At 41.9% G+C, this 16,338-nt stretch overlaps 2 protein-coding genes across 5 annotated transcripts in view; both read left to right on the plus strand.

Annotated features, from left to right (window-relative positions):
- Positions 1 to 4,342: 4,342 nt before the first annotated feature.
- Positions 4,343 to 7,103, plus strand: RIPPLY2 (ripply transcriptional repressor 2). Its single transcript, XM_064412567.1, is given in 4 exon segments — positions 4,343 to 4,599; positions 4,601 to 4,840; positions 4,981 to 5,045; positions 6,807 to 7,103. Coding segments are annotated over 4 exon segments (549 nt in total). The 5' UTR covers positions 4,343 to 4,521; the 3' UTR covers positions 6,973 to 7,103.
- Positions 7,104 to 8,119: 1,016 nt separating this feature from the next.
- LOC135296340 (cytochrome b5 reductase 4) overlaps positions 8,120 to 16,338 on the plus strand; it is a 30,086-nt gene continuing 21,867 nt past the window's right edge. The window contains exons 1-4 of one of the 4 annotated variants that reach the window (XM_064412561.1): positions 8,120 to 8,269; positions 9,536 to 9,689; positions 12,497 to 12,597; positions 14,613 to 14,697. In XM_064412561.1, coding sequence (XP_064268631.1) covers positions 8,195 to 8,269; positions 9,536 to 9,689; positions 12,497 to 12,597; positions 14,613 to 14,697 — 415 coding nt within the window. In that variant the 5' untranslated portion in view covers positions 8,120 to 8,194. Of the gene's footprint in view, positions 8,270 to 8,484; positions 8,720 to 9,535; positions 9,690 to 12,496; positions 12,598 to 12,687; positions 13,324 to 14,007; positions 14,055 to 14,612; positions 14,698 to 16,338 lie in introns of those variants that run through there. The other 3 variants (XM_064412562.1, XM_064412566.1, XM_064412563.1) reach the window with 3 other exon arrangements.

The raw sequence follows: 16,338 nt of genomic DNA on the forward strand, positions 1-16,338 counted from the left end.
TCCAATGATCTCCCCACCACGAAGTCTGTAACAGCACCAGCTCTGGGATAAACCCAAGGAAGTTGGAGGGTTTCAGTCTCACCGACAGAGTGAAATGTAGAGCTGTGACCCTTCAGTTGAGGCCATTCACTCCTGAATTACCTGGAGCTGGTTCCCAATAGCAAAAAGAGAGTGAACAGACATCCTTTCTTGGATTTCATCCCTTCTTTTCACAAGGTTTCTTTCTGGTGTTTCAGTTAAATAGAGGAAGATGAAGAATAATTTTCTCCATAAAATGAAAGAATGATGTTTAATACTACTACAGCCTAGTTAAAATCCAGTGAAATGAGGAGAAGTGGGATGGATATGTCCATGAAATAGGATTCCATCTTTAGGCCTCCAACATATACCTCTGTAGGAATACCTGGCACTTTGGTTTAAGTGGAATGACTCTGTTTGATTATATACTGCATTTTTGTATATAAATAGGATGGAAAAAATACACACCAGCAATAGGACAAGCACCACTTTTATTAGCCAAGCAATCATTTTATAGTCATTGGTACCACTGGTAATGTGAATAGACTGGTCTCCTGACTTAGTTCTGTTCCTTTAAATTTTTTAATAAAAAAGGTTAATTTGTATTTACTTTATTACTTGGAATGTAGTTTGGATCCATATTATTTATTAACAAAAAAAAATCATTTTGTAGAAATGCTGAATGAAGCCCACTTTCAGGTACATTACGTCTATTGAAAACACTGTATTGAATACAAAGAGTGGTAGGGATAAAAGTTGGTGAACACATCTGTGGTGGTCTTTTTGCTTTGCAAATTGATATTTTATTTTTTAACTACAGCAGAAAGAATGCCCTTTGTGTCATATCACAACTGAAAAATGCTTAAGGCCTCATAAGACACCGCTGCAGTTTTCAGTAAATTGTTGTTGCACACAGATGAACATCTATCAAAGTTGTTCACAAATTTCCTATGTGAACTTTGCTTTTAATGGAAAAAAATGAGATCAATTTATGAACTAACAGACCAAACATGTAAATAAATGACATATGCATGTACAGTCAATAACTATATGCAAATATCAAGCATAGACTTAATTTCAAAACCTGGTCCTAAAGTGTTGCTAAAAGTGGAAGCACCAAGATGAAGCTAGGCTATAAAATAAGATCAAATTTTGTCTGTTAATCAGTTTTCTCAGCTCAGTCTCAGTAAGAAGAACAGTTTCACATGTTTGACCTTGCTTTTGTAACTAAAACAAATTCCTGACAAGATGAAGCCAATTCTGTACCTATATCAACTCACGCAATAATTTTCATGCAATGTCCCTGCTTTACTCATAAGTGAGAGGTATCTCTGCCTTAAGGGAGGCGAATGTGAAGTCAGCTGACTGTCCTCTGTCCAGATATTCCCATGTCCCAGTGTGATTAGCACTGTCTTGTCAAATTTAGCTCTAAGCCATTTGTGAACACCTTTTTGTTTATAGTAGCACACTGAAATCTGCACAGATCTCTGTGTTTGTTTTTCTGTGTATCCTATTAACAGTGCACTACATTTCAAGATGTCACACTGCAGAAAGCCACAAAAGCATTTTTAATCAATTTAAACCAAATTTTAAGAAATTACTTTCATTCTGGAAAAATACTACTTGGTACAATTCTGATAAAACAAAATCAGGGTTTTGTTGCACTGTTGTAAAATCAGAGTACAAGAATCACTGTACAAGAATTTTTGTACTGCATTTGAAATTCTTCAATTGCAATTTTGTACAGAAATCCCTATAAAAATCAACCTATGTCTAAGCAGGATTGAACCCTGTGAATGACCAGCTATGATCTGCTTGGAAAGTGGTATAAGGATTTTTTTTAGATCTATGAACTTGAGAGAAATTTTCAAAAAGCCCAGGTATTTTTATTACTGCATAAGAGTAAATATAACCATAAACCAAAATTTTCCAGTTTTCATTCCAATGTAATAAAGCACAGTGTATTAGATCCTGATTGCCAGCCTGCCTTTCCTAGAGGCAGTCTAGTTATATATGTACAACCAAGAACAACCTTCAACTCAGGACTACTTTTTATAAAGTAGAAATACAAAAAAGCAGGAACTAAGGCACAGAATGGGGAATACTGCTGTAGTTAGATGAGTCAAGAATGCATGCCTTGAAGGATACATGAAGGAACTGCCTCTATTGGACTTCACGTTGAATTTAGAGCTATGTATTCCACTACTGTATTAAAAGAACCAGTTTAAGGAGTATTCCATCACTCCCATTAGACCAACTATTTGTTCAGCAGGGGTATGTAGCTCCTACCTGAAGAGATTTTGGCATGATGAAACAATGCACTGTTACTACACAGTGCACAAATTGCAGAACAGACAAACATGACAAAGCATCTTCTATCCCTGATTTACAAGTTTCCAGCCTGTATTTCAAGGTCAATGGGAAGATAGCAAAATGTTAAGGGTGTTTTTTGTTGCTGGGGGGAGGGGGGGGGGGGGGGAATGTTGGGTTTTTTTGTTTGTTGTTTGGGGGTTTTTTTATTATGTCAGTGATAACAAGTTATTATTGCAACAACAGACTTCTGTATTTCTCTGAACAAATAGGACTGCAGTACTGAACTAAAAAGCCAAAACTCATACAGTGTGAAAATATGCAGGGAAACAACAGCTGTTAGTCATTATTTTCTCCTTATCCTTTCAACACCTCTCTTTCAATTTGCTCTCTAATGGGTAAATCACACTTTCTCCCTAGGACATTTTCTCATTTCAGGCAGGTACTAAAAAGAATTCTGAGACAATTAAGAGTCATTGGTCAAAGATACCCCATCTTTTGTTGCTTTCACTGTAGACATTAAAACTAATTTTTATGCTTTACCAAACAGATAAAGCTGATGTGTTCTCCTAGCCCTTTGTCACTACTAATGTGATGAAGGATGTTTCTGCTTTTCTTCTTTAGACAATGAACCTTGCCACTTTTTTCCCCTTACATAGCCTGTGTTAAACTTCTCAAAAGAGGAAATGTGAAATATAAAAATTACTGCTTTCACTTCATTAAAGCCAAAGAAGAATCTACCACCAGAGAGCTTTTAAATACTTCTTTTTTGCTTTACCTCACCTGACAAGCTTCATAGTAGCTATTCTGTAAAACAGAAAAGTAGAAACAGTTTTGCTTATGACCACATTTAGTTTATTGCACAAGTTACTATACTTTGCTCTATTCTGTAAAGTTGGAATGCATCACAGCACACACAAGCTTGAACGTGTGCACTCTTCCAACTATTTCTTGTTCAACAAAAGTGGTTGCTTTCCTTCAGAAAGGCAAGTCAGTCTATGTCTGGTTTTGACTTTAGGACGTGAAACATTAACCTGATTACATTTCCCACACAGCTTCTAACATGTAACATTTTTTACAACTGGTACTGCTGGTACTGTTTAGTGACATGGATTGTGCTGAAGATGACGTGGAAGAGTCACAAGTCTGTAGCTACTCTTTTTAGAGCAGCAGCTACTTGCAGTTATTCTTGGGCAATGCTAAGGTAGACACACTCCTTATGCCTCAGGCAAACTCAAGAAGGCAAAATATTATTCCAAACAGTGCCTCAGTAATGTGGTCTGTAATGGGACAATAAATTACCTGGGGTGTAAGCCCTCCTTCAGCATGTAGGACAGTTCTATCCCGCCAACCCTCCTAGTCCTTAAGGCTGATATTATTACTGTTTACCAGCTCTTATGTAACTTGTTTCTGCCTCTCTCACGCGCACCACTGACTGCAACCTCAGAAAGAAAAGAGGAAACAAGAACAATAAATAAAAACAGAAACAAAAGTAAACTCCCTTGGTACCGGGGAACATGGAAACGGCAGGAGCTCCGTGTAAAACCTTGTACATGTAGTGACAGCATCCAGTGCCAGCAGCGGAACGAAGTATTGGGACCACAGTCAAAAATAATTAAGGCAGCCTAGGTAAAAATACCCTATTAAAAAAGGGGGGGCGGGTGGTGTGCATATATAGATGTAAATATATAAAAAGAACCACCACCGTTGCCTGAGAGGGAACACGTCAGGGAGCGCACTGGGGCAGGCGCGTTATTGAGTAAGGAGCGCTCCAAAGGGCGTCATGTCCTCCGCCACCCCGGGACGGGGTCCCTTTGTCCGTGCCTGCTCCCGCGGGGAGCTGCCATCCGCGGGCGGGTCGCAGTGCCCACACGCCGTGACTCGCCGCTCCGGGGCATAAACAAACACGGCTGGAACAACAAAAGGCCGCGGTCGCGGCGGCCGGACCCCGCCGCCGGGGCGCAGAGCGGCCGGGCGCATCCCCGGTGCCGCCGCCCCCCGCTCCGTTCCCACAGGGCTGTCCCCGCCCGCCCCCCGGCAGCTGCCATGTGTCTGCTCGAGTGCGATTAACACCGACTCGCCAAATCCCCCCCACGCCCGCTTCCCCTCCCCGGGCCATTTGGGGCATGCCCGCGCCCCGTGTTTACACGGCGGCGCCTTCGCGCGGAGCCTTTCTGTGCATGGCGCTGGCAGATGAGCCGGGGGAGGTGGGGGCTCCGCGCCGCGCAGCGCCCGCCGCCGGCTATAAAAGCCTGCGGGCCCGCGGGCGGCAGCGATCAGCGATCAGCGAGCGGCCGCGGACCGGCGGAGGATGGAGGGCGGCTGCCGCCCCCGCCCGCTCTCGGCGGCGCTGCCCCCGCAGGGCTGCTCGCCCCTCTCCTCCTCCCGGTGCGGGGGGCGGCCCGGCGCTGCGCTGACGGCCCTGCCCTCGCCCCGCAGCCCTGCGCCCTTCTGGAGACCGTGGGTGCCCGCGCCGGCCGAGGCGGCCCGGCGGAGCCCCGGCCCCGCCGCGGTGAGTGCGGAGCGGCGCGGCGGAGGGAGCATCGGCCGCCGGCATCGCCGGCGCTCGGCGGGGGAGTCCCGGCGGGGCGGGGATGCTCGGGGAGGGCCCTGTGCCGTGCCGGCGGGCTGACCTCTGCTCTCTCCCCGCAGCCTCACAGCCCCGGCGGGCTGGCGGAAGCCTCCCGAAAGCTGGCGCAGTACACGCACCCCGTCAGGTAAGTGGCAGTCCCCGGCCGCCGCCCGTTCCCGCGGGGGACCTCGGGGCACCAGGGGCCGTGGCGCTGAGCGGCCAGGAGAGTCCCTCGCTCGCCAGTGTATTGTCTTAGCATTAGCTCTCCCGCCCGTTTTGCTTCCACGCATATATTTACGTAGATATTAAAGTGCGTTGGGAATGAATTGGCTGTCCATGTGATTTTTAACTGTCAGATCCTTGGGCAAATGATTCCCAGGACTCCTGTATTTAATAGGTTTGAGTTGTTGATGTGCCTCCGTGGTGTGAGACTTAAGCCCTATTACACGGTTCTGTGGGTGTTTTTTGGTGGTAGTGGCATTGGCTGAAGCACCCTGTTACTCATTCCCGTGCCCACGGGGGTGCAGTTCCTAGGCTGTGTTGCTGCGCAAACATCCAGCGCCCTCCCACAGCAAAGAAGCAGGTGGAGGCGTGGGAGAGAGTGGCAGGAAGAAAAGGTATGCACTGCTGAGCCACCATTGCCAAGGAAAACACTTGCTGCTTTAATGATAAAGGCAATGATAGTACCTGCACTGTCAGTTCTGAAAAGGAAATAAAGAAAATAACAACCGTTGAATCTGTAGGAGAGTCTGTATTCAGAAATGCTGCTAGGTGTTGCCAGATGCTTAAAATAATTGCACAGGTAATTTTTCCAGGCAAGAAGTGGCTTTCTTTCAAATCTAGGCTTTCATCATTCAACTACTGATGCACTAACTAAGCAACTGTACAGGCAGACTTCACTGTGACTGCTCCAATGCTTAGGTTTGAGTGAAGGCTGTTGCAGGGAACATTGGGAATGGAGACCTGTTACAAAAGTAACAGTGACTTTGTGCTGCCAAGGAAGCAGTGTTCTGTTACACAGTAGCCTAAAGAGTATTTCTTGTAATTGCTAGAAAGCTGTCTACTTCTGTTTCTTAATGCATTTCTATTTTAAACAATCCATAGCCAGCATTTCGTTATGTTGTAGGTGCTAGTCTCTCAGCTCTTGGAACTTCCATGGTCTATTCCTTCTAGCTATTTCCAAACTGTAAGCAAAAGAGGACAGTAGTTGAAAAGGAACAGGAACTTGGAGTAAATTAATTGCAATATATTGTCATTAGCTGGTAGCCCATGCTAACTGTGATCTTATCAACATATTTTGTGATTTCTGCAGACTGCTTTAAAATCTGCATCTGTGGGACATCTTCCTTAACACTGTTGACTTCTTCAACAGACTCCAGTCTGTTGATTGTTCTTGGAAAGACAGATGAAATATCAAGGTCTGATCGCCACTAGACTGTTAGCATTCCTTTGAATCTTACAATGGTGTGAAAAAAGTATCAACAACCAGCTAGGCCGGGGACCTTCTGTAAGAAAACTACTAATACTTGATTCAAATGTATTTTTGATCCTGTTTGATGCCCATTATATTCCTTAGGAATACTGCCCCAGTAGGGGCAGTACTACTTGGATCAGATCCCCAGGGAATACTGTTATTGAGGTACTGGAGTGGGAAGTTCCAGATGCAGAGTCTTGGGCTTTCGTAGTTTTGCTGCAAAACTAGCACTCTAAATCATCTTTGTCTCTTTAGACGAAAATAAAAACTCTGAGAATTTTTTTTCTTAATTGAATGTAGAAAGCAACTTAGCAATTGAGCATGTAAGGAAAAGCTCTGTAGGATGCTTGTTTTAGTAGAATTTCACCTTGTTTTTTTGTATACGTAAAATACGTAATAACAATAAGCAAATCTATTGTACACTTGTTTCAGACTATTTTGGCCCAAATCAAGGTGCTATGATTACTTGTATCAGGAAGCTGAAGCACTTCTGAAAAACTTCCCAGTTCAGGCTACAATTTCCTTTTATGAAGATTCGGATAGTGAAGATGATGAAGATCAACTGGAACAAGATTCAAGAACAGAATCAGGTTGCTGACTGCAGGGAAGACTAATGCTACTTCGAAGACTTAATTTAAACCTAATATAAATATGTATTATAGTATTTTTAAAGATAATTTATTTCTATGTAAGTTATTATTAATAAAACTGAGATGTCTTGTAATTTAATCCTTTTTCCTTTGGTTCCTTTCCTGTCCTGGTTTAAGTGGGAAAGGTATTGATTAGAATTTTTCTATCTGAGGTCCTATAGTTTGTAGATCTTAAGCTGAACGCCAATTTTGGAAGCAGAGAACAGATGCCTTACTCAGAAGGGCTCTTTGGTTGTGACTTTCTCAAAGTCTGAGGACACAAGGAAAGCTTGTCATTGTGATTTAGTGCGCTCCATACGGAAGCGTATCAAGGAATCATTGGATTAAGTATGCCAATTATGTTGTGTCCGCTGTTACAACAGCATTTCAAACATGGAGAAGAGAAACAATATAGCTGTTTTTGAAACGGAGAAAAGAGTCCAAATTCTAATCTAGGTCTTGTTGTGTAGAAGAATTTGCCTCACATCACTTGTGTTCTCATGTATTTGTGCTGTGTTGTTATACAAAAAAGTGATAGTTTCATACTGCATTTGTTTGTAAAGTGGACATCAAGAAATGAGAAAAAGGTCTGAGTTGTCATAATAGTGAGCTTAGTTTTAATAATTGAAACAAAGTTGGGCATCAGTCATCGTGAAGGCCAAAGCCCGTAAAAGAACAAAACGAATGCAAAGCTTTAATTTAAAGGCAGTGCCTGTGTCAGTAGTGCCTGTGTGCTGTGCTGGCCCTGCCGCTGCCCTGTGCGCTCCGGGTGCCAGCACCAGCCAGGGAGTGCTTGTCCCGCGCTCCCAGGGCCCTGCAGCAGGATCGCAGCGGGCCCTCACCCACACTTCAGAGCCTTCGGAGCGTGGGGTGCACCGGCTATGTCTGCCACAGCCTTCCAGCCTCAGCACCGGGCGCGGGGGCACCGGAACGGAAAACCGATCTCAGTGCAGGGGCAGGCATCCCCCTCGCCTGGGGGGACGAGGCGGCGGGCGGGGTACGCGCTGCTCCCTGCCCACAGGGATGTCCGGTCCCGGGGGCTCTCCCCTGCGCCGCCCCCGAGCCGAAGCCGAAGCCGAAGGCGCCGGCCCCGCTCCCGGCCGGGCCGCGGCCCCGCCCGGCGCGGCGGAGCCTGCGCGCTGTGCCCCAGCGCTGCGCCCGGCGGGCCCGGCTGCGGCCTGGCCCGGCACGATGCTGAACGTGACGCCGTCGGCCTTCCCCGCGCCCGGCTCCCAGCAGCGAGCGGCAGCGGGTGGCCGCAGCAAGGTACGGGCGGCCCTGCCGCCGGTGGTCGCTTGCGGGGGTGAAGGGCGGCGGCGTTTTTCCCGGTGCGGTGGCTGCCTGGCCCGGCCCCGCCCCGCCGGCCGAGCTGCGGTGGATCCCGGTCGTTCCCGGCCGGTTCCCGGCTGCAGCTGGGACTGGGCTGCCGCCGGCCACCCCCCTCCAGCCGCGGCAGGGTCTCGGGCCCGGGGCCGGCTCGGCTGCGCCGCTGGAAAGCGTTTGGTGCTTCTCGTTTGAGGGCGGCGGTGATAACGCTTCCGGCGCTCCCTGCCCTGCTGTTCTCCTGGGCAGAGATGGAGGCTTTCACCTTGGAATTACTGCCTGCAGCTCATGCTTTTAATGCTGAATCTTCATCTTTGGACGGGTTTTGAGAATACTTGTTGTCTAGAGACCTTGCTTGGAAAGCAGATGTGGACTAAAGTTGCATTAAGAAATGTTAGTTTATGTACGCTTTAGTTTATTTTGCTTCTGTTTTTTCCTGCGGTTTTGTAAGACCGCAGTTCTTTAACCCTGTTTCCTGTTGTTAAAGCTTGGATCAAAAGGGTTCCCAGACTGTGGTCTTACTTGTTTACTATTTCTTTAAATGCTTTGAAAATGCTCAGAAAATAAAGGTTCTGCAGCATGGGTGTGCTTCCTGCAAGGAATTGCGAACATGGTGTTGTAAAATGTGATTCACTGAGTTGGTGTTTTTTAGAAACAGACATTCTGTGGGTATCCATTACTCACTAGGTGCTGTTGAAAAGGAAGGTGTTAGATACCCTGAAGATCTTGTTCTGCCTTTTGGGACAGGCAGACCATGGCAATACTTCTCTGGAAAGCCACTAGAACTTCTGTCCCAGCTTTCTCTGGGTCAGGCTTCCAGTTGCTGTAGGGCTTGTGAAAAGTCTTAATGAATGCTGTGAAGGCAAAACTCTTACCTGACCATGATTTTTTAATTTCCTTTCTTTATTGCTCATAGTTTTCCAGACCGTATCTTCCCACCACAGGCAGACTTTGTGTCTTCAGTTTGCTTTGGGAAGAGTAATCTGAATGTTTGTTGCTGTTCAGTAATTTCTGTGTCACTACCCAGAACACTCCCTTAAGCACCCTTTCTCCTGAGTAGGGCTCCCAAATAGCAGTGAATAATATGAGTTGGGTTATTTCTCTTTTGTTTTCGTCTGAGCCCTCCTATGGAGCTTAGAAAAGTGTATTCTTAGAATGGCTTTTTCTTCCTTTAAAGTTGAAATTGTTTGTTTATTTGTTATTTTTCAGGTACCTTTAAAACCAGGAAGGAGTCTTATGGATTGGATTCGGCTAACTAAAAGTGGGAAGGACTTGACTGGTTTGAAAGGGAGGCTGATTGAAGTTACTGAAGATGAGCTCTCGAAACACAACAAAAAGGAGGACTGCTGGATATGTATAAGAGGTTGGTTGCTGTGACTTTTCTTCTGCATTTTTTACCTGGCTTCTCTTTTCTGTACTTAAAGAAGAAGAAACAAAACTCAAAAAACACAAAGGAAAGCCACACTCCAAGAGAAACTATGCACTTCCTGTGTTTAGGCCAGGTGTAATCTTGACATACTTTGGCATAGCTTCAAGTAAGACATTTTGTGTTACAAAGATTTTCTTTGCTTTCAAGCCTTTCAAAATAAATCTTCCAAATTGGCATATTTTATAACTATTTTATAGCTGCCTATGAAAATAATAAAATACAAGATTTCAGGTAATGTATCAAATAAAAAGGACTTAGCAAGAAAATAGAAGAAAATAGGGCTTTGAAAATGCTGACATGTACACTCGTCAGTCTTGGACAGTTTATTATTTTGAGCAGTTGACTGTTTTTAAGGATTGCTTTAGAGCATCCAAAACCATATAAATATTAAAAATACTACTTAAACCTGGAGAATGGTCTTTAGGAAATAATTGTGAAAGCACACATACTACTTCATAAAACTTAGTAGAGCAAATGACAGTTGCCAACCAGTGCAACTGCAATCTCTGACTATAATGACAAATACCTGTGGTAACTATGCAATTCTATTTCTGTTATTATTTTAATGAAATTTTAGCTCAGAAGTTGAATCATATGTTACACATTAGCAGTGTGTGAAGGTGGCCTGGGGCAATAGCTGTGGTTACAAGAGTATTTTCAAAGTTGCAAATGAAGTTCCTAATTGTCCTACAGAAAGGAGCAAAACATTTGCCCTGCAGTTTAGTCATTTAGAGGCTAAAATACACTAATATCACCATAAATTTATTAGGAGGTAACACAAATTTCTATGAAGATAGAACCACTCTTTCTACAGAAATGTCCCATTAGCTACTCTGATCTTCTTAATCTGTTAGTGATAACATTGATCTAGTAAGGAACAGCATTGATTTTTAATAAAATGTCATGTCTGAACTGCAGTGAAAGAAAGTTAAGAATTTCTGTGTGAGGGTGATTGTATTATTGTTGGGTGTTAAAAGGAATGGGAGTGGAATTCAAGGTAAAATGTTATTCAATACTGGCCTTTGAGCAAAATAATAGTGCTGCAGTTGCATGTCCTAGTAAAACTACAGTGGGAGGAGAGCTAAGGAAAGCTTGTTTGCTATGTTCATCTGTTCATTTTTCACTCTGAAAAAGGAACATTTACTGCAGACAGAATTATTGCCTAACAATGCCTGTGTTTTCATTTTAATCTCATCTTACCTTTACTGCTTCTCTGAGGCTGGTTTTTACAAAAACTCCATCAACTTGCTTCTGTATCTTTCCTTAAATTTTTCCAGATCTGCCTTTTCTGTGTTCTCAGATGACTAGTGAAAAAACATCATAACTTGAAATCATGGTAGCCCTCCTATGTGGACAGGTAGTAAAAGAATATAATTATATAAAAGCTTAATTAGGTTTCTGCATTGATAGTTAGACTGTGTCTCTAAAATAAAGAGCAGAAAGCCATTGGAGCAATGTGAAGTAAAAGAAGAAGAGGAACTAACCTGGTTCAAAACCCCAGTATGATCAAAGAAAGCTGTCATATAGGGCACAAATTTGTAGATAAAGGGGGTTCAGGGGAGTTAAAATGCATGAAGGGTGTACAAATGATATTCCTTTTGCTCCAGCAAGTTTGACAGTAAATTTGAGTAATATTCAGGAGGCCATGGCTATACAGAATCTTGTAATTTTTTGTGTGCAGTAATCACTGCTGCACACAAGATGGCACAGTGAATACAGCCATCAGAAGAGCAGCTCAGTAAAGTGTGCAAAGATCTTTCCTTTTTTATTGGCTGGGTCTTTGCTGTTGGCTGGGGTGGTTGTTCTTGCCAGCTAGGATTGCTCCAAGTATGTCTGCCCCAGGCTCAGTGCTGAATGCCTTTCTGTCCTTCTGAAGTAATTAATGTACACTTCCCAATGTCTTCAAAGTTTTTTCTGCAAGCGCTGGCACAGTTCTGTTTTTGGTAGCTTCCTGTTTTGATAATGTTAAATATCTTCAAATATTCAGGCAGGTAGGGATGCAATAATCATGTTAACAGTAATATGTCTGTAGTAATTTTTTTTAATAGCTACCTTCTTCAGGCTCCAATAAACCAGTTGCCTAGCAACAATAATTAGACTTCATAATTTCAGACCAGTGAAGAAGTGTTGTTTTATGTTGCTGGAAATGTAGAAACAATGTTGAGCCCTTTTACTGGGACAGATACAACCAGAGTTATAAGCCTTTAAGGAGCACAAGCTATGTTAAGTTTCATATGTCGCTGAATCTGAAGAATGGAAATTTTGTTGCTGATGGTGACAGTATTTGCTTGTGTGAGAGAGTTCGTTCCTGTTGGCATTTCATTCTGTGATGGTGATGGGTGGTACCCAACTATGACAACACTTCAGGGATAATATAATTTGAAGCGAAACTGAAAACCATTTTGTGCACTAGCTGGTTCAATTTTGTCTCTTTTTAAACCTGCCTGTGGTACTTTTACCCTCTAGACAGGATCATATTCAATTTCTAGGTTGAAGTCTTAACCCAAGGCACTGTGGTGTGGCACTGTAGGATTGGCATCTCCATGCAATAAGATACTTCTTCTGCTCTATACAATTGTGTCACTTATGTTTCTGTTTTTGTGAAGTCCTACTGTCTGTTGCAATTATGCCTACTGTTTGCTAGTACACTCTTTAATTTGTGCTAACCTTTCCATTGTTTTTGGAGACAGGAGTGGTTGTAGAAATACTGCTCATATGCTTTTATGTTCTGTTTTCTTCAGGATTTGTATATAATGTCACACCATACATGGAATACCATCCAGGTGGTGAGGATGAACTAATGAAAGCAGCAGGAACTGATGGCACAGATCTCTTTGATCAGGTGAGAGCAACTGGCAGCAAACGACACTTGTTCACCATACTTGAAAAATGCATGTTTTGCGATTATTTTTAAGGCATTTCAGTGGAAATGAAAGTCCTAAGGAAAGGCAGCAGGTCAGTGCTCAGAATGACACTTACATGTGCTGGAAGTGACAGGTAGTTTAAACTTTGTATCAAAAGACAGTAATGAAAATGTCACTTTATGTCATTAGAATTATACTTCAATTAGACTTCTTTTTTTGAGCAGAAATAGCAATAAAGCTAGCAAGAATTTGAGATACCACCTTCTTAATAAATTGCTGCAATGACTACTGGGTTTGGAGAGACCTATTTTTCTAAGAGTTTTCACTCTTTGAAAAAAGCTTGTAGAATTCTTTGTCTATTTACTTGGCAGCTGCATTATCAGAAAAAATGCTGGAGCTTCTATTAACTTTAACTGGTGAACAGCTCACAAGATGACAGTTGGTCTCCTATTTGTTTACTATTTCCTTAAATGCTTTGAAAATGCTCAGAAAATAAAGGTTCTGCAGCATGGGTGTGCTTTCTGCAAGGAATTGCAAACATGGTGTTGTAAAATGTGATTCACTGAGTTGGTGTTTTTTAGAAACAGACATTCTCTGGGTCTCTGTTACTCACCAGGTTTATCTGAGAAACTGTGAAAGAGCAGAAAAGAAATCTCCTGTTTCGGAAAGGAAATATGTTACCTCTTTACATGTCATGCATCAGAGTATGTTATGCCTTCATTTGCAAATATTTTTAACATTGTAAATAAAGGTAGATAATGTTTTAGCTTTGTTGAGTTTATCCTTGGTTAATCCTTTCACAAATGAAGTGTTCGTTTTGGTCATGATTCTTTGATTTCAAGAAATCTGTAGTATAGAGTATCCAGTACCAAGTTGGGGCTTGGAATTGTGTTGCTGGGTCATTATATAATGTCCTTGAAAATAGAAGTCTTGACATCAGGAGTATTTGGAGTAGCTCCGGTAATTAAGTTCAGATATATGCTTGCAATTTTTTAATTTTTTGTCATGGGAATGGAGGCAGGTTTAGATCCTGAAAATATGCTTTTTACTTCTGTTGTTTCTGGCTTACGACTTTTCTGTTACTGGAGGTGTTTGTTTTCCTCTCTGCTTTAGCATTCTGTGTCTGACAGATGTTTTTTTTTAGAGGTTGATAGATTGCTAGTGTTCCCCAAATTTCTGGAAAAATTAACTCTCATTCATAATCCTTCATTTCTTTCTGTTACCTGTATGTGAGGAAACTACAACTTGTTGATGCGGTCCTTTATCTCATCTTCTTAGCTAGTCCAGTTGAAAGTTTTTATTTTTAAATCTAGATACCATTCAAATTTGTCATACAACACTTTGTTTCCTTTTCTCTTCTTGTGATGTTATCCTGGATGCCCTTTCAGAATTCGCTTTTCTGCCATCCATTTCCTCTACAAGTTCTCCAGTTCTGGTCTGTAAAGCTACTGCTTTTTCTTCACTTTATTTTACTTTCTTAAATAGGGGATTTCCAAATGATTCAGTAATAGTAAGACAGAAGCAAACAGAAATACACCAGCTTGGTAGGAGGTGTTTGTTTGTCTTAACTATTATTCTTTATGTTTGTTTCTTTCATCCCTTTTCCCTTTACTTATCTAAACAAGACTAATAAACATTGTGGTAATGATAAGGTCTTTGTTCTGTTAGTTGTGTAGCATGCATCATAAAAATGCTGTTCTGAAATATATTCTGTAGCTCAAGGTTATGATGTTCAGATATTGCAAAGCATAAATGAGTAAATTAAACTATTTTTACTTTTTTCATAATGCTATTGTTTCACTTAATGCTGGGATATCTCTAATAGAAGTAAAAATAAGTACTGACTGATGTAATAGTGACTTCTAATGTGTTTAAAAATAATCTGCTAAATGAATTATATCAGTCAATTTACAAAAACGAACTTTTCTATTTCAGTGCATAGAACAACATAGTAAGAATTCCAAATTTTATGAAAAAAAATTTGTTAATGTAGGTTCATCGGTGGGTCAATTACGAATCAATGCTGAAAGAATGTCTTGTTGGGAGGATGGCTGTCAAGCCCGTTGCTGCTCCGAAAGGTGAGTTGTTTTAAGAATGAAATATTGTCTATTATACTTTATTCCAAAATTATCTGGAAATTATGAGAAATCCTAAATCATCTCATATGTACGAGGAGAATATCTATTCTTGCATAGAGTTGAAGGCTTTTGCATATATTAATTTTTTACATACCTGAAGATGAAATTGTTGTATAGTTGAAGACTTTTAGTAATGTACTGCTATGTTTCTTCTTTTGTTTTTAGTCATTATAAAACAGCTGTGCATGTGTGTTATATGTTTGTGTACATAGAAAAGACCTTTTACTGTTCTGCCATCCCTCTTTTTTCTTCTGATCCCAGAGGGCAAACTGTCATGGGCAGCTATCATATTGAAACAAAAGTCAGTATTTTTAATCTGGTGATTTCAGCCACTTACATATATCTGGCAAGTTGCATATGTGTTGAATTATTTGAATACACTTCATGGGCAGTTATTCTTTCCAGAACATTTTATTGCGTCCTTTAGTTTGAATTTACCTTGAGAAAATTTTGCTGATACAACAGACTCCTCTGAGCCAGGAGAACGAGAAATGTAGTATAGTCTTAGAAAGCAGGTAATGGTTACCAGAAACTTCAATCTTCAGTCTGGTTTTCGGTTTGTAGGCCACAGCCAAAATTTCCTATACGTGGGAAGCAGACACTGTTATTACTTAGTATTGATCCTTAGCGAAACTGCCATGAAAACATGAAAGGATTAATGATTACAACTATTTTTCTCCAGTTCTGTGGCATACTTTAGTTCGTGATTTCAGCTATCTTGCTGAAATTGCAAGATAGTTGCAATTGTTGATAGTTGCTCTTCAGTTCCTGAAAAGTGTGCTGCATGCTTGCTTAATGATTAGATAACATCATCTTAACAGTTAGGTTCAGTTTGGTCTTTGTGTGTAGTGGAATAGTATTTTACATCTCTGTGATGCTACATAGCTAATTCCAGTGTGGAACTTTTAAGGTAAATACTGCAAAGTATGGAGAAACCTCAGCAGCATTGCCTCACTGAGATGAGGCTTTACAGAAACATTACTGCTACTTTGTCAACTGAGTTAGAAATTTAAAAGTAAACATGCATTTTGTTGATTTTATTAATCTAACTTTTCTGCAACTGGAAGGAATTCTTGTCACAGCCAGTCAGTAAAACATAAAGACATCTTCCCCCCTGCTGGCTCTGGCAGTCCGTTTTCTGCTGTTTCCTTTTTCTGCTTTGTTTGTTAATAGGACTGTATTTTGCTGTAGTAAAATTCGCAGGATAAAGGTTGTCAGCTGTATAAAACCAGTTCTGTTGCCTGTGTCGCTTTTAGTTATTTCAGACTTGAAAAAACTTAATTTTGTTAATAAAGAATCAAACTGATCACAGAACTACAGAGTCTGTAGACTATCTGACTCCAGATTTAGGTGGGAGAAGACCTCCAAGATTGAGTCCATTTTTTGAACAGTCACCACCTTGTCAACTAGACCATGGCTAAGTGCCGTGTCCAGTTATTTCTTGAACACTTCCAGGGATGGTGACTCCACCACATCCCTGGGCAGCCTGATACAGTACTTGACAGCCCTTTCAGGGAAGTTCTTCCTGATCTCCAACCAGAACCTCCCCATGCGCAGCCAGGAGGTCGACCCCCACCTGGC

The sequence above is a fragment of the Passer domesticus genome, chromosome 3 (genome assembly GCF_036417665.1).
Source record: "Passer domesticus isolate bPasDom1 chromosome 3, bPasDom1.hap1, whole genome shotgun sequence".
In the NCBI taxonomy this organism is placed as follows: Eukaryota; Metazoa; Chordata; class Aves; order Passeriformes; family Passeridae; genus Passer; species Passer domesticus.